General features: G+C 47.5%; 1 protein-coding gene and 1 long non-coding RNA gene across 2 annotated transcripts in view; one reads left to right on the top strand and one right to left on the bottom strand.

The window, feature by feature from the left end:
* LOC139751203 (uncharacterized) overlaps positions 1–6,397 on the top strand; it is a 45,756-nt gene extending 39,359 nt beyond the window's left edge. Inside the window, exon 3 of the long non-coding RNA XR_011713303.1 lies at positions 6,271–6,397. This is a non-coding gene — a long non-coding RNA (uncharacterized lncRNA). The remainder of the gene's footprint in view (positions 1–6,270) is intronic.
* Positions 2,646–17,334, bottom strand: LOC139751201 (chondroitinase-AC-like). Its single transcript, XM_071666374.1, has 15 exons — positions 17,165–17,334; positions 12,246–12,413; positions 11,848–11,992; positions 11,400–11,508; positions 10,297–10,361; positions 9,837–9,981; positions 8,798–8,915; positions 7,968–8,124; positions 7,099–7,264; positions 6,334–6,451; positions 5,564–5,692; positions 4,648–4,881; positions 3,945–4,141; positions 3,356–3,518; positions 2,646–3,116 (listed from the first exon to the last, which is right to left on the bottom strand). Exons 1-15 carry the CDS (start codon positions 17,237–17,239, stop codon positions 2,829–2,831), a joined length of 2,277 nt encoding a protein of 758 aa, XP_071522475.1. The 5' UTR covers positions 17,240–17,334; the 3' UTR covers positions 2,646–2,828.
* Positions 17,335–17,470: the final 136 nt, after the last annotated feature.

The raw sequence follows: 17,470 nt of genomic DNA, 5'->3' as shown, positions 1-17,470 counted from the left end.
ATGCTAGCATTATCATAAAAGTAACTGTTCATGATGTTCATCCGTTAACTTGAACTTTTTTTCTCTTATTTACCCAGGAATTGCACGTGCCCATATTTGTTTTGGAAGATCCTCTGCTGCTTAATGAAGGCCACAGTATCGATTAGCATTAATTAAAATGTTAATGAGTCCGGCCAGGTGCAGGAAGGGTTAAAGTCCACTTAGCTTGTTAAAAACTCGCCGGCAGTTCAAACCCTACAATGCCGTCTGGGTTATTATCGTTAGTATTATACAACTGTTGTTGGAGCCGTCTAGCGAGGCTACCCTTTATATCGGTAGTTGTGGTTATACAGGGAGGTTACCCTTTATAACTGTGGTTGTGGTTATACAGTGAGAGTACTGAGTGCGATAATACGACTGTATGATAACCATAGTTCGACCCTGAGATATGAGGGGTTGGCTCCTGGCCTGGCCCTTAAGGGTAAATTCAAAGGCCAGTCTATTATACCCAGTGCTATAAGGTTGTACCGTCGTGCTCTAGGGTTGTACCGTCGTGCTCTAGGGTTGTACCGTCGTGCTCTAGGGTCGTACCGTCGTGCTCTAGGACCGTACTGTAGTGTTTAAGGGATCACAATTCATGTGTGTTTATCCTAATGGTGAATCTGTGGGGTTCTTCACGATGTATATCAGTGAAATGTATAAGAGAGTTTTGGCCATCATCAGTCTCGGATGTTATTCAGTCTGGGTCTTAGGAACACGGGGCGACAGGAAGGTGTCATGTGGGAGTGTGTGATCGTCAGGCTACGTCATCATCCATACGTCTCCTCCATCCCTCACACCCACGTCTTTCTCAGCCCCTCACCCGCGCGGGGCTCCGTCTTAGCAGCGAGCCAGCCAGCAGTAAGCCCCCCCCGCGTCCTGCTCATTTCCTCTTGGTAATAGAATCGTCCGCCGCTAATGAGATGAAACGGCGCACTGGAGGTCGTTGGCGTGTAAATGTTATTACTTTATCTGGTCATGATGCGGCGAGCCGCCCTCCCCAAGATCACAACCTCACTGGGGTGTTTTTTTTTTTTCCCCGGAGGTTTTACCAAGGGGAGTTTATATAACAGAAAACGGGAAGTTAGGGGGCACTCAGCGAGACGTCAGCCCCATCTGTGGTGAAAATGAATATTGACTGGACTCTTGTTCCTGCTTCATTGGTCCACTGTCTGGCTACCCATGGGTTGTGACCACTATACTGAGACGCGCGCGTGCGTGCGCGCGCGTGTGTGTGTGTGTGTGTGTGTGTGTGTGTGTGTGTGTGTGTGTGCACGCGCTTACATACGTGGATAGAAAGTTATACACTCATGTGAGGTCATGGTATGATCTTTCCTCCATGTTGTGTCTTCAATATTAGTGTTCTTTACACTTCACTGTGCCTTCTGTGATGTTTCTCCTCACTATGCCTTTAATAATCTCTGCCCTCACCGTGTGTTCAATATATTTTGTCTTCACTGTGCCTCCTCCACCACTCTGCTCTTCACAAGCATTTCTGATCTCCTCTGACTCGATAAGTTCCTTGTTGTGACCTGTTACCCTCTTTAGAAGGTCTTGCAAATGTCAGCTCTGTCAGATTGACCGGAGATGTGGCAAAATGTAACCATGACTCATCGTCTTTCAGATTTGCAACTTAGGTATATGGCACAGAGAGAGAGAGAGAGAGAGAGAGAGAGAGAGAGACTACTATGTTAGAGTTGCTCAGTTGGCAGGGTTGATTAGTGAAGGATGTAGGTAAGGAGTTGTCTGTGTTGTAGGAACCTTCTGCAGCAGCTGTGGATCCAGCACCTGGGCCTGCAGTACTCCGCCTCATGTCCTCCCCCACACCGTACTGATGGATACCCCAATACCTGGCCTGGCTCTAGTAGGACACTGATAATTATCCATGTGGTAATGCATGTTTGGTTACCTCAGCACTGTAGGCGGAGGCTTCGGCGGTCCAAGGCCGTCTTGCCTTCAGGAAATTAGTAGGAAAAACTATTCAGGACTTTGACGATAATGGTGGAGTTCCGCGGATGATTACGTCTGGGGAGGCTAGCGTCCCGGGAGCACTTGCTGCCTGCCTCCCTCCTACACTGATTGTCACGTACTTCGTACGATCTTGACTCATGGTTGTCTGTCTGGTGAACATGTCGGAGGTTCTGCTTTTCCACATATTAAGATTTGTTGATTTTTTTTGCAAATACGGAGGAATGGGATATCGGATGCCGTCTCGTGAGATGAAAACCAAATTCTTATATGATTGTATATATATATATATATATATATATATATATATATATATATATATATATATATATATATGTACTGTTGAACTGACGCGCATTCTCCGCATCATCAGGTTATAGAGGCATACACAACACAACACGTGCCGTTTGTGTTGCACGGTAGGACCAGGTGGGTGGTACCAGACAACTTAATGGTACGTAACCATCGGAAAAATGTTAGCGGAAGATGACGGCGGCGGAGTTGTGAACCACATATGTCAGAGGAGAGGAACAGACGCGGGTCGGGCGACATGCTACCTCAAGCGGCTCGCTCCTGGCAGGAGTGCCATGTGGAGGAGGAGCCGAGACAACACAGGTGCGTTGTAAGTAGTAAGGGTAGGTAGTAATGATACATAAGGAGGCAAAATAGTAACTTTCTTATACATTTCTACACAAGATGAGAACGAGTGAGGATACAGCGTAGGTCAGACTGAAGGCATTGTTAACCTTTTGACCTCGACGCGACGACCACAGCTAGTACCATAGCACGGTCGTACGGTATGACGTCACAACCCGTGAGTTGTAGGGTTGTGTGGAAAGTGTCTAAAGAGTGAAGTGAATGGTGAGGCTGGAACCCCTGGCTGGAGGAAGTGGCAGTTGGACGGTCTGCTGGAGGCGTCGGTCGTCGAGCGTGAGGCGGAAGGTGAGGAAGTCATGCACCTGCTGGGGGTCAGCCAGGGTTAGGGCCACCCCCGCCTGCTCAGGGGTGTACGAGGTCAGGGTCAGGAGAGCTAGGCAGGGCACATCCACCCATAGCTCCAGCGGGCCCGCGCCCCCGCACGTGGCCACTACCGCCGCAGAGTGCCCGGTCACCAGCGCCACCGCCACAGTCTGCCGGGCGACACAGACCAAATGTAGCACAGACAGACAGACAGGAATGCTTCTATGACCCCCTGTAGGGAGGTGTGTGTGTGTGTGTGTGTGTATTGAAACATATAACGGACGAAAATGATTACAAATGAAAATATTAAACTATCCAGACAACCTCACCTGGCGATGTTCAACGGTCACGTGAGCTTTGCATTACGGTGACTATGGTGGCGGGGGGGGGGGGGGGGGGGGGTTTTTACCTTGGATGGGTTGTGACAGACTACATGTTGTTCCCTCGTTAGTGTCACGACCTGCACGTCGGGGTGGCTGGCGAAGGCGCGGGTCTTGGCCACGTCGGCGGCGGGAAGCACAGCATAGGCCAGCGTGGCGGCCTGCGGGGCCGGGCCGTGCTCCAGCCAGGCTCTGGGTCAAGGGTCATCCGTTAGTACTCTTGACCTCTGACTTTGCAGCAGAGAAGCAAATATAACACATTTCTCACGGACATCTGTACAAGCAGTTTATGGTGTACGTGTACTGCGGGCGGTGGTGTACATGTACTTGGGCGGTGGTGTACATGTACTTGGGCGGTGGTGTACATGTACTTGGGCGGTGGTGGACATGTACTTGGGCGCGTGTACATGTACTTGGGTGGTGGTGTACGTGTACTTGGGCGGTAATGTACGTGTACTTGGGCGGTAGTGTACATGTACTTGGGCGGTAGTGTACGTGTACTTGGGCGGTAGTGTACATGTACTTGGGCGGTAGTGTACGTGTACTTGGGCGGTAGTGTACGTGTACTTGGGCGGTAGTGTACGTGTACTGTAGTGTTATGATAAGTCATCCACCTACGTGAAGAGGTCAATATGGCGGGTGTTGTAGGGGAGAGCTCGGGCCGACACGTGGAGATCTTCGTCGCCGTTGAGGAAGACGTAACCTACACTCCGATGGTGGAGCCAGGCCGGACGCTCCTCCTCTAGGCTCCCGCCCTCGAGGACCACCTCCTCGCCACCTTCCCTCCCTACCACGTACTCACCCTCGAAGCTGACCTGAGGCACGGGGCGTGGGTTAGGTTAGGGGTGGGAGGAGGGTGATCAGCCTGAACTAATAGGTTATACTGATCCTAATGGAACCAGAGCGCCATTATAATGGACCTGGAGGAATGTGGGCACCGTTATAATGGTGTCCCATCACCGATCCCAAGGCGTATTTTACGTCGGTCCGACGCATTGATGGGACCTTCTTACTGTGGGCTCCTGATTGAATACAGCCAGTTTTCTGTTTGGCTAATTCATAGATTTCCATCAGTCTTGTGATGGAGTTATCAAATATGTATAAGGGTTTTCGTAGAAGCAAATAATTCCCAGTTCATATATTTTCTGTTCTGAGAGGGAACTTCTTGTTATTGACAACTATTATTAGGAAAACAACTACTGAGAAGTATGAACATTTTTGTATTGATCTTTAGTAGTGTCGAGTTTTTTTTTTTTAATATTTTATAGAATTTGAAACAACATTCCAACTTGTATATGGGCAGGAGAGAAGGTGTAGGTACCTGTGCTAGTGTGGTGACGACCGTGTGGTTGGTGGCATTCTGGGCCGGGAGGGTGATGGCCGAGCCCAGGACGAGGACCAGGTCCTCCACGAAGAACCAGGACTTGAGGCAGGTGAGGGAGACATGCGGTCGGTTGTACACCATGGCCGCCAGCCCCACCGACCCGTCTGTGGCGTCGCCCGCGAACTTGGCGTCGTTGAAGAACCTCTCCGACCAGTAGGGGTTAGACTGGAACTGTGGGCAACAAGAGAAATAATGATAATAAATAAATGATAATTATTATTATCACTTGGTGTGTTGTGTTGTTTGATGCGTTTCTAGTGAGCGTTTAAATCTGGCTCCCTGGATTGTGTCTCATCATAGCCAAGAATGCTTGCTTGTAGAGAAGACAGTTTTTATGGCACAAGGTATTAAACAATTTATTTATTGATCTCCGTCTTGCTGGCCCACAACACACGGCTTGTGGGCCTGTAGGCATTTCATGGAAAAAACGACCCTTTTAGTGTTTAAAAGGACGTTTGCTGGTTAAGGGCCCAGTTAATGGTAAAGGACGTTTGATGGTTAAGGGCCCAGTTAATGGTAAAGTGGCCTAGTTAGTGGTAATAAGATGGTAGGTAGCGTGTCTTGCACCAACACTTACTTTACCAGTGTCCCGATGTGAATATTCTGATAACGAAAATGTGTTGAGCTTCTATAAATAGGAAAGATAAAAGGAACACCTCCATCACTTAATTATACAACCTGGTCTGGGTTCTGTGACCTTGACCTGGGTGTACGTTGGGCTGACCTGGGGCACACCTTGGTGGCTTGGGTGTACGTTGGGTTGACCTGGGACACACCTTGGTGGCTTGGGTGTACGTTGGGCTGACCTGGGACACATCTCGGTGATCCAGGGCTCTGGTTATGGTAAACTGACCTGAGGTATGTCTGTGGTGTACAGGTTGGTGACCCCGGGGACCCGGGCCCAGTCGTACACGAGGAAGACCTCTTGACCCGGCACGCCGTACTCCTGCCCGTCCACCAGCACCGTCAGGAACCCGTCAGCCTGTGACACACACACGCCACACTCATCATACACAAACTACACCGTCAGAGAAACAGAGAGAATATATATATATATATATATATATATATATATATATATATATATATATATATATATATATACATATATATATTCCTATGAGTCCACGGGGAAAATGAAACGCTAAATTCCCAAGTGCACTTTCGTGTAATAATCACATCATCAGGGGAGATACAAGAAAGAAATATAAGTCAGCTGATATGCAACGAAGAGACGTAGTTATGAAGCCATTTGGTTAACACGTAATTGTCCAAAACACAAAGTGGATAGTTTTATTGCCGATAAAATTTGTAAACAATTCCCTTTCTTCTCCACATAATAAGTTTATGATACGCTCGTTGTGTCACACAAGTAATTTCTCCCCCGCCTCACACTTTAGCGGCTTAAACTCGGATCTCCATCAGCCCCAGCAGACTCACTGATCCCTCCCTCTCCCCAGCCTCAACAACCCCCACACGTACGACACACAACCAGACTGTGATGACTGGCACCTAACTCCATCCCAACACAACCTTGACTCCTCATCTTCCATCTTCCAGACATGCGTCAGTCAGTCTCAGGTTTGACCTGGAAGCCGCAACACCGTCGTGTGAGGGCGTTACCTGGAAGAAGCCGTTGATGTTGGCACCACTCATCCAGGTTTCCTGCCGGGCTGTGCGGTTAGAGAGGATCCTGACGCTGGCCATGTAGTCTCGCCGCTGGTGCACAGACAGGTCCGAGCTGGGCCACAGGTATTGTCATCATTAGTATTTATGGCAGGTCTGAGGTGGTCCTCAGGTATGTCCATCACCACTATATATAAAGTATGTCTGCCGGAGCCGTTGGTTGTCAAGAATTAAATGTGTTTAAGCCAGAATCTGCTCTTGGAAGTACACCAACTTATCTAATAACCTGATGGTCTTCCCGCCTGTTTAAAGTTATCAATATTATCGTCTTGTTCGGTAAGTTTTGTTATTGATAAAGTGAGGCTGTTGATGGTGGCACTGGTTATATAACACGGAGTGTAATGAACGCAGTAAAGACGTAATGATATAGAAGTTATCATCATAACAAATATGTAAATATAAGACAAATTTGGATTCTATAAAAGTTCTTGTGGTAAAATTGATTAATAATGATAATGATAATAATTTTCTCGTCCTTCTTCGCCAATGATCGTTTGTTCATGGCTGGCGCTTCCTTGCTACTGGGATAATGATAAATTATTATTATTATTATTATTATTATTATTATTATTATTATTATTATTATCATCTTTATTATTATCATTATTATCATTATTGGTGTTATCATGAGGATGAACCTCATGAAGAACACTGTTCAGTAACGTGTGTTCACCTGAGGAAGAACAAACAAGCGGTTCTTACTTGAAGAAATACTTGTGTCCGACGAGGGCGTACTGGGGTAGAGGTCGCGTGTGGTCGTACCTGTGTAGGACGGCCTCCACCTCATGCTGGTGACGACCCAGCTTCTGCAGGTTGTGGCCCGTCTCCAGCACCCCAGCCTGGGTCGACCACTGCGTTGCCATTTTAGCTGGTGGTTGGGTAGTGGCGGTAATGGCGGCAGTGTTTGTATGAGTAACAGTAATGAGGAAAGTATTGGTCATTGGCATTACATGTCACAGGTACACACGCCATGGAGAAGTTTTGGATGGTCTTCTGCCTCGCCCACAATGCGCTTTTCAACATCTCCCTCTCCTCGTTCTTCCTTACCTTTCAGTACTCGTTTCCCTCGCCCTTCCGTTTCTCACAGTATGGCTACACACCTCCTCCACAGGACATATCTGAGCTCTCTCGCTCTTGCTGTTCTTAAACTATCGGCTACATAGCAGCTGGTCAGGCTAAGGGACTCGCTGGGAAGATGTTGAGGGAAATTTGAGGAGCTGAATGATAAGTGTAACTGTGGGGAAATAATCCTGTCCCAACCTGAGGAAGGAGGGAGGAACAGGAAGTCTCGGCAAACATGGACATGATGGAGATGATCTAAGAAGACCATTGAGACAATTTGACTCAAATAAGGCTCATGGTCGTAGTGAAGGAATGCGTGGATGGCTGGAATGGACTAAGCAAGGAAACTGTGAATGTCGGCAGTTTACCGAAGTTTATAAGGCCACTTGATGGTACAGAACGTTCAAGGGATGAGGCCCCTCGTGTTCCGCCAGTACTGTACAATTAAGTAAGTCTGCAGAGGAGACTGGAGGCTCATTGTAGCAAGATGGAGAGTAGACGGTGCTTACCTTGGGTAATCTTGCGACCGATGGTGGTGGGTTCAATGGTGTGGCCCCGGAAGAGCCACTGTTGGCACTCCAGGTAAGCCGAGAACATGCCCTCAACGGTGGCGTCCTCGAAGTCTAGGCCAGTACCCGTGAACCATGTCATGAGCGTTGACATGTCCTGTGGGAAGGTCATGTCATGTCATGTCATGTGGCAGGGTTGGAAAGGGACCAGTGTCATGCCATGTGGCAGGGATGGGAAGGGACCAGTGTCATGTCGTGGCAAGGTTGGAAAGGGACCAGTGTCATGCCATGTGGCAGGGATGGGAAGGGACCAGTGTCATGTCATGTGGCAGGGATGGGAAGGGACCAGTGTCATGTCAGTGTGGCAGGGATGGGAAGGGACCAGTGTCTTGTCGTGTGGCAAGGGATGGAAGGGACCAGTGTCTTGTCGTGGCAAGGTTGGAAAGGGACCAGTGTCATGCTATGTGGCAGGGATGGGAAGGGACCAGTGTCATGTCATGTGGCAGGGATGGGAAGGGACCAGTGTCATGTCATGTGGCAGGGATGGGAAGGGACCAGTGTCATGTCATGTGGCAGGGACGGGAAGGGAAAGTGAAGGTGTATCATGTGACATCTCATGTTTTATGTTGAAAGTTTCTCTTAATTACACTGGAACTTGACTAATGATACTTAGGGGAATTGAGAGGATTCTGTGGTCAGTGAAACAACAGGTTCTTGCTTAAGATAATCGGTTATGAACTGTAGGTATGTAGGGTCAGGTGTTAGGAGATGGTAGGGTAGGTGAGGCGTTGGGAGATAGTGGGGTAACGGTAGTAAGGCGGCGAGCCTACCTTGAGCATGACCTTGCCGTAGTTCCCGTTGTAGATGGTCCAGAGGGTGTGGTTCAGGTAGCCGTTCTCAGTGTTGTGGTCGCCCTTGATGTTATGCTGGTGGAGGCATCCGTCTGGCCTGTGTGAGGGAGGCAGGACCTGCCGTTAGTTGGACACCTCACCATTTGCTTGGCCTGAGCCACGTTACCGCGAGCCTATCCTTGGCCACTTCACCACTGGCCTGGGCTGGTGGCACCTCACCACTGGTGTGGGGGACGTGGCTTGGCTGGGGACGTCACCGATGGGTCAGGATAAGGACACCACCTTTCAGTGGGGGGGGCGTCAAAGGTAGATGGGCTGTCGCCCGTCCGACCAAAGTTGTGGACCGGACCAGGAGTGTGCCCTGGTTGGTACCACTATCTGAGCAATGTGACCCACAATACCCAGATTAATTACAGTGGTCCATATCAACATGGTCGTCCATGGGGAGGATTTCGAGTAAGACCACATCTGTTAGAAAGCAGTCTCACTCTTATACATCCTTCTGCCAGGAAGAGCAATGTCATCAGTACTGATGGCGTTATCATGGGACACATCTCTCTGGGTGGAAGGAATCTATACAATGTGAGCTGGGTGAAGGAACCTAAGCAACGTGAGGTGAGCTGGATGAAGGAACCTAAGCAACGTGAGGTGAGCTGGGTGAAGGAACCTAAGCAACGTGAGGTGAGCTGGATGAAGGAACCTAAGCAACGTGAGGTGAGCTGGATGAAGGAACCTAAGCAACGTGAGGTGAGCTGGATGAAGGAACCTAAGCAACGTGAGGTGAGCTGGGTGAAGGAACCTAAGCAAAGTGAGGTGAGCTGGGTGAAGGAACCTAAGCAAAGTGAAGTGAGCTGGGTGAAGGAACCTAAGCAAAGTGAAGTGAGCTGGGTGAAGGAACCTGAGTAACGTGAGGTGAGCTGGTTGAAGGAACCTAAGCAACATGATCTAAATGAGGCACCTGACCAAGGTGAGTTGGGACGGATGAACCCAGTCAAGGTTGGGTAAAGTTTCTGCTGACCTGAGACCTGCATCTTGCCAGGGCTGCCGCTGCGCCAGCTCCCGGTAGAGCGCCTGGCTGACCTCAGCGTGAACCTGGCGTTGGGTTGTACCTCGCAGGAGAGCCTCCACTTCGCCGTACAAAGCCCGTGGCCCCAGATTCCCTCCTGCAGGCAGATCGTTATGAATGATGATTACGTGGTGTGACGGTAGCGTTTCATGATACACAAAACATTAATTACTCTCTCTCTCTCTCTCTCTCTCTCTCTCTCTCTCTCTCTCTCTCTCTCTCTCTCTCTCTCTCTCTCTCTCTCTGTGGGGAGGCAGAAGTTGATGGTTACCTTTGTTCCTCCATGGAGGACACTACCTACCCATATGGGTCAGCCGTCTGATGAGTGTAGTTTAGACTGATGCCTTTCTCTTAGTATTTGTATATCGTGTTTTCATTCATTACCATAGTTTTGTTAAACAAGTTATCGTACCTGCCATCGACTCGCTGTGATCGTCTGGGTTCCAGACGGCGCCAGCCAGGGTGTTTACCCAGTACCTGCGGAAAGAAGAAGTGTCAAACACTCCTCGAGTTTTGTGTTTCTTATGTATGTGTAAACTTGATGGTGAGGATTGACGGGATGGTGCAAAAGTAAACACTGGTATGAACATAGGGCCAGCTGGGAGATGTGCCTCAACAACCATAATAGAGAAGCATCTGGTATTATACTTAATGGATCATGACACAACTGTTTACAACAGTAAGACGTGTTAGAGGTGGGAGTGACAACCCCGCCTTCATTGGCGTGTAATTCTTCATTCGACTCCAAAGAAAGCCACAGCGCAGTCTGCTTTGTTGTCACGAGGCACGCTCTTCGTCGACACAGCCTTTATCACCCTCCACGCGGGGCACCCGTGATACTGTCGTTCAAACTTCGAATGGGTCGAGTGACATGGATGCCTCATGTAGCTAGCCGTGGGGTCTCTCTATAACCCTTCCTTTATAACCCGTGATGGCTGGCTGGAGTTACCTCAATACGCGTTAATGTCGACTTGAAACGACGCTCGACATAGATAGCACAGTTAAGGTCACAGTGAGGCAGGAGTTATGTGTTGTAGAGGAAAGGCATCTTGCGAACTTAGTGTGTTCCTGTACTACTTTGGTGGTGGTGGTGGTCGTGGTGGTGACAGGCAGGAAAGGGTGACGGGGCATCTGTGTCCAGGTTCTTTTGTAGGATACCAGACTTAAACCTTTTGTTTACATTCCCCACACTGTCCAACACGTTCAGAGGATTTGTAGGTAAGTTTTGGAGTCTTCAGACCGGGTGTTCTGGCCGGCAGCCAAGACCTGGGTGTTGTAGCGGGCTGGGTCTGCGTCATTGTGTAGCAGGCAGTGCTCCTCCTCAGTGTGTGGGTCTCATGATAAAAGTAGTACCGTGCTACACCTTGCCCATGTGTAGCTGTAGGCCTCCGTTCAATGCTTCGCAGGAGACGTGCTAACCTTGTGGGCATATAACCAAGACACACACACACACACACACACACACACACACACACACACACACACATACACACACACACTCACACACACACTGACCTGTCAAGAAAGTCGATCATGAGATCATGAGGCAGGATGTCCCTGGCCAGCACCACGCTCTCCCACATCCTGTAGGGCGTGCCGATCACGTGGCCCCACCAGCCAGGGTCTGTAAGGGTAAGCGAAGTCACATGGAGGTCACATACGTATGTCTCACACTCCATGTCTCCTGACTGATTACCTATCTCTCATACTTCTTACACACCTGAATACCTTCTTGAATGTGTGTGTATGTGTGTGTGTGTGTGTACTTAAAGTTCTCTTTCTACTCGGGAGTATGCTTATTCAAAGCTCATGAGTTCATGATAAACCTCAGGTCGAATATACATAAAGTTTATTGTAAATAGAACGAGTATGAGACTTGGAAACGACTATTATCTTCACGGTTAAAACAAGGTGAGTAGCTGACTCTCACTGAAAAATGTTAAACGACGAAAGGTAAGGTCACCTGTGTTGGGTGGGGCGTCGTAGGTGATGAAGGTGAAGGAGGTCAGCACCTCCTCGGCGAGGTTCTCTCCGGCCAGGTGGTGATACATGAGGGCTCCCTGGCGACGCCCGTGGGTCATGAAGGCAGTAGACCCGTCTTCACCATACTGAACGTGGGCGCCATGCGGTAGTTGGACGTGTAGGAGGAGAGTAGAGGAAGTGTAAGAGACGGGATTCCCGTACAGTCCAGCTTGGCAGGCAGCACACGTCGCACTGTCTGCAAGTGTGTGTGTGTGTGTGTGTGTGTGTGAGTCATCAAGATATGTTTAGAGCTAATAAGAAATATATATGGAATGAAACCTGGAGTTACTAGAGCGATAGCTCTCACTCGGTCAGGTGATAAAGAGAGATGCAACGTACGGGAAGGTCAGAGAAGGATCCGTCGGGCTGTAAGAAGGACAGGATCTTGCTGGAATTCTCATGGCTACAGCTCAACAAGGCCGACTCGTGGACGCGACCCATCACCACCTCCAGGTCATCCTGGCTCACTCTGGCACTCGGAGTAGCGTAGCCCACTCTCGCCCACGCCTTCACGAAGTACGTCAAGAATCAGTAACGTTCCGGTTTGTAAATGGATTGAAAAGATCTTATTAATGAGAAACTTGCTTCAGTAGATGTCTGATGGAAAGTACAGAAGTATGATGGAGAAGTAACTATTGGCGCGGGAGCGAACACCGCTGGGAAGAAATGAGTACACTAGAACAAACAAGGTAGAGTGGAACGTACGTCAAAGAAAATAGAGCACAGTGGACAAAGGAAAACATATCCCTGAACTATCCCATAAATCAGAGGCACATTGTCAAATAAACAACAGTTAATGACGCTGAACGACCCGGAGGAAAGTTATATTAAAACAAGAACGTGTGGGTTAAATGTGAAATTCCAAAGTGTCCTGATGGTCTGAGGAATATCACTATAACAACTCACGTCTGAGTAAAGTCTCGTGGTTAATCTGACAGCACGTCTGGTGGACAGTGTATCTCTGACTGTGATGCTATCTGAACCTTGTACCATTCTCCGGCAGTCAAAATCCTTACCACTGTCCGTAAGGCTCTCTTCTTTGGAAACTTCAGCAAAATGTGGGTGTTGAGGCTGTCATATTTTCCAGTTTGAGGATGTGTGAGGCAAAGCATCAACCGCTTTACTTATATTGCACACCATCTTACCTCAGGTCCCTCGCACTATAGTTAATTTTGTCTCAACAGATTCAATAAACCACACTCGTAACAATGTCTGCTCACCACATCTCCCCCTCGGGCTGCCTCCTCTACACGCCAGTATTGGTCATTTGGTACACGCTGTTCCTCTCTCCGCTTAACGGGAATGAAACGATGTATCCCTCCTTTCTGCAAAGCTATCTCCTCTCCATGTATATGGCTCGGTCGCTCCTGACCATTCGGGAATGGGTGTAGAAACAAACACTCAACACGCTACTTATTATATGTTAATGAATAACTTGCTGGAGGAGTGATCAGTACAAAGAAAACAGAGGAGTCACTATGGCGAAAGGGGCATTTAGTTATTGTAAAAAGTACTTCGAATGTCACATGCGATGTAGGGTTGTGAGGATGCGTGCTGATGGGCTTTTTAGGCAAAGGAGCAAAGGTAATGTCGAGAGATCATTCATCAACCAATGTGTGTGTAGTAAACAAGGAGAGATAAGTTGATTGGTCATGGCATCAAGTGTTCCCCCACACTGTCTGGTGCTAGACGGCGACACTACCTGTGATAAGCATGTGATCACAACAGTTGCAGGGGCGACACACGAGACGTTCCCACTGATAACACCTTGGAAGCAGGAATTTTTTTCGTCAAATTAAGAAAAAAAAGGACGCAGTAATGCCAGAAATTGCCCTTGTGAGGGGACGTATGCTAGTGAACAGGTGTTAAGGTTCAAAAACCTGCTGGCACTTTACAAGGTCTGATATTTAATTTGTCTCACAGACTTTTGTCATAGACTTGCAAGGTCTTGGCGGCCTTGACGAAGGGATTCCTCGCACGCCAAGAATTTCCCTGCCATTCCTTTGCCACTGAAGACGGTCTCTTCTCAGTTCTCAGCTGAGTGAGTGTGTTAGCAGCTGTGATGCACGAGACGTGTTAGAGTGATGGGTGATGTTAATGCAAAGGTGAGTAATGTGGCAGTTGAGCGTATAATTGGCGAACACGGGATGTTTGATGTTGTAAATGGGAATGAAGAGCTTGTAGATTTGTGTGCTGAAAAAAGGCTTGGTGATTGGGAATACGTGGTTTAAAAAGAGAGATATATATAAGTATACGTGTGTAAGTAGGAGAGATGGTCAGAAAGCGTTATTGGATTACGTGTTAATTGATAGGCGCGTGAAAGAGAGACTTTTGGATGTTAATGTGTTGAAAGGGGCAACTGGAGGGATGTCTGATCATTTTCTTGTGGAGGCGAAGGAGATTTGTAGAAGTTTTCAAAGAAGAAGAGAGAATGTTGGGGAGAAGAGAGTGGTGAGAATAAGTGAGCTTGGAAAGGAGACTTATGTGAGAAAGCATCAGGAGAGATTGAGTGCAGAATGGCAAAAAATGGAATCAAATGACGTGAAGGGAGTGGGGGAGGAATGGGATGTATTTAGGAAAGCAGTGATGGCTTGCGCAAGAGATGCTTGTGGCATGAGAAAGGTGGGAGATGGGCAGATTAGAAAGGGTAGTGAGTGGTGGGATGTAGAAGTAAGATTGTTAGTGAAAGAAGAAAGAGGCGTTTGGACGATTTTTGCAGGGAAGTAGTGCAAATGACTGGGAGATGTATAAAAGAAAGCGGCAAGAGGTCAAGAGAAAGGTGCAAGAGGTGAAAAAGAGGGCAAATGAGAGTTGGGGTGAGACAGTATCATTAAACTTTAGGGAGAATGTAAAGATGTTTTAGAATAAAGTGCGTGCGCAATACAAGAAAACTAATGGGGACATCGGTTAAGGAGGCTAAAGGGGAGGTCATAACTAGTAGTGGTGAAGTGAGAAGGAGACTGAGTGAGTATTTTAAAGGTTTGTTGAATATGTTTGATGATAGATTGGCAGATATAGGGTGTTTTGGTCGAGGTGGTGTGCGAAGTGAAAGGGTCAGGGAGAATAGTTTGGTAAACAGAGAAGAGGTAGTGAAAGCTTTGCGGAAGATGAAAGCCGGCAAGGCGGCGGGTTTGGATGGTACTGCAGTGGAATTTATTAAAAAAGGAGGTGACTGTGTTGTTAACTGGTGAGTAAGGATATTCATTGTATGTATGGTTCATGGTGAAGTTCCTGAGGATTAGCGGAATGCATGCATAGTGCCATTGTAGAAAGACTAAGAGGACAAAGGTGAGTGTTCAAATTACAGAGGTATAAGTTTGTTGAGTATTCCTGGGAAATTAGATGGGAGGGTATTGATTGAGAGGGTAAAGGCATGTACATATCAGATTGGGGAAGATCAGTGTGGTTTCAGAAGTGGTAGAGGATGTGTAGATCAGGTGTTTGCTTTGAAGAATGTATGTGAGAAATACTTAGAAAAACAGATGGATTTGTATGTAGCGTTTATCGATCTGGATAAGGCATATGATAAGGTTGATAGAGATGCTTTGTGGAAGGTATTAAGAGTATATGGTGTGGAAGGTAATTTGTTAGAAGCAGTGAAAAGTTTTTGCCAAGGATTTAAGGCATGTGTACTAGTAGGAAGAGAGGAAAGTGATTAGTTCCCAATGAATGTCGGTTTGCGGCAGGGGTGCGTGATGTCTCCATGGTTGTTTAATTTGTTCATGGATGGGGTGGTTAGGGAGGTAAATGCAGGAGTTGTGGAGAGAGGGGCAAGTATGAAGTCTGTTGTGAATGAGAGGGCTTGGGAAGTGAGTCAGTTGTTGTTCGCTGATGATACATCGCTGGTGGCTGATTCGAGTGAGAAACTGCAGAAGCTGGTGACTGAGTTTGGTAAAGAGTGTGAAAGAAGAAAGATGAGAGTAAATGTGAATAAGAGCATGGTTATTAGGTTCATTAGGGTTGAGGGACAAGTTGATTGGGAGGTAAGTTTGAATGGAGAAAAACTGTAGGAAGTGAAGTGTTTTAGATATCTGGGAGCGGATTTGGCAGCTGATGGAATCATGGAGGCGGAAGTGAGTCACGGTGGGGGAGGAGGCGAAGGTTCTGGGAGCGTTGAAGAATGTGTGGAAGGCGAAAACGTTATCTTGGAAAGCAAAAATGGGTATGTTTGAAGGAATAGTGGTTCCAACAATGTTATACGGTTGCAAGGCATGGGCTATAGATATCGTTGTGCGGAGGAGGGTGGCTGTGTTGGAAATGAAATGTTTGAGGATATGTGGTGTGAGGTGGTTTGATCGAGTAAGTAATGAAATGGTAAGAGAAAGTTTGATAAAAAAGAGTGTGGTTGAAAGAGCAGAAGAGAGTGTGTCGAAATGGTTTGGTAACATGGAGAGAATGAGTAAGGAACAATTGACGTAGAGGATATATGTGTCAGAAGTAGAGGGAAGAAGAAGCGGGAGACCAAATTGGAGGTGGAAGGTTGGAGTGAAAAAGATTTTGAGCGATCGGGGCCTGAGCATACAGGGGGGAGGGGTGAAAGGCGTGCAAGGAATAGTGAATTGGAACTATGTGGTATACCGGGTTTCGACGTGCTGTCAATGGATTGAACCAGGGCATGTGAATCGTCTGGGGTAAACCATGGAAAGTTTAGTGGGGCCTGGATGTGGAAAGGGAGCTGTGGATTCGGTGCCTTACACTTGACAGGTAGAGACTTGAGTGTGAACGAATGTGGCCTTTGTTGTCTTTTCCTAGCGCTACCTCGCGCAGCGCGCGGGAGGGGGGATGTGCTATTTCATGTGTTGCGGGATGGTGACGGAATGGATGAAGGCAGCAAGTATGAATATGTACATGTGAATATATGTAAATGTATGTGTATGTTTACGTTGCAATGTATTGGTATGTACATGTGCGTGTGCGGACGTTAATGTATACACATGTGTATGTGGGTGGGTTTGGCCATTCTTTCGTCTGTTTCCTTGCGCTCTCACGGCGACTCATATATATATATATATATATATATATATATATATATATATATATATATATATATATATATATATTCAAACTATTACACCTTATTTGAGACAGTCTTCTATTTAGCCCTTAGATATTCCTTTCCTAGAAATTAACTCTGAGGACATTAAATGTCTGTAATAATCTCCCAGAGAGTATGGGTGCCGGATTGGTAAACACTTCGTCTCAATTTAATGTTTCGTCAAAGTTTATTAAAAAGAAAAAAGAAAAGTAAGTAATCTTACCAGGAGGAGAACCAGCATCAGCTGGATGAGGCAGTGGCGGGAGAGGCCTCTCAAAGCAGAGTACATACTGATCATCTGTGCCTCAGGAAGGCGACATGTAAAGCTTCCAGAAGCGGATGACACTATCGTCCGCGCGTCGGCCACCAAATGTGTGGGAGCGGAGCGCTCGCCCCCATGTTTATACTGAAGGTCAAGAGAAGCCTAGAGGTACTTGGAGGGGGAGCTTAGCAACACACGGGCCCCGTTGTGCTTCTTTTGCCTTGCTTCAAGAGCCGCCTAGATAACACCAGCGAGACGCTTCCCTCC

Source organism: Panulirus ornatus, chromosome 11, assembly GCF_036320965.1.
Source record: "Panulirus ornatus isolate Po-2019 chromosome 11, ASM3632096v1, whole genome shotgun sequence".
In the NCBI taxonomy this organism is placed as follows: domain Eukaryota; kingdom Metazoa; phylum Arthropoda; class Malacostraca; order Decapoda; family Palinuridae; genus Panulirus; species Panulirus ornatus.
The sequence above is the reverse complement of the archived record's forward strand: the minus strand, read 5'-3'. Positions and strand labels throughout refer to the sequence as shown.

Excerpts from the sequence above, each read along its gene's own strand:
- LOC139751201 (XM_071666374.1), bottom strand. The coding sequence starts at position 17,239 with ATGATCAGTATGTACTCTGCTTTGAGAGGCCTCTCCCGCCACTGCCTC. Across the intron at positions 5,693-6,333 it reads ACATCAACGGCTTCTTCCAG|GCTGACGGGTTCCTGACGGT; the intron begins GTAACGCCCTCA and ends TGTGTGTCACAG. Across the intron at positions 3,117-3,355 it reads TCTGTCACAACCCATCCAAG|ACTGTGGCGGTGGCGCTGGT; the intron begins GTAAAAACCCCC and ends GTCGCCCGGCAG.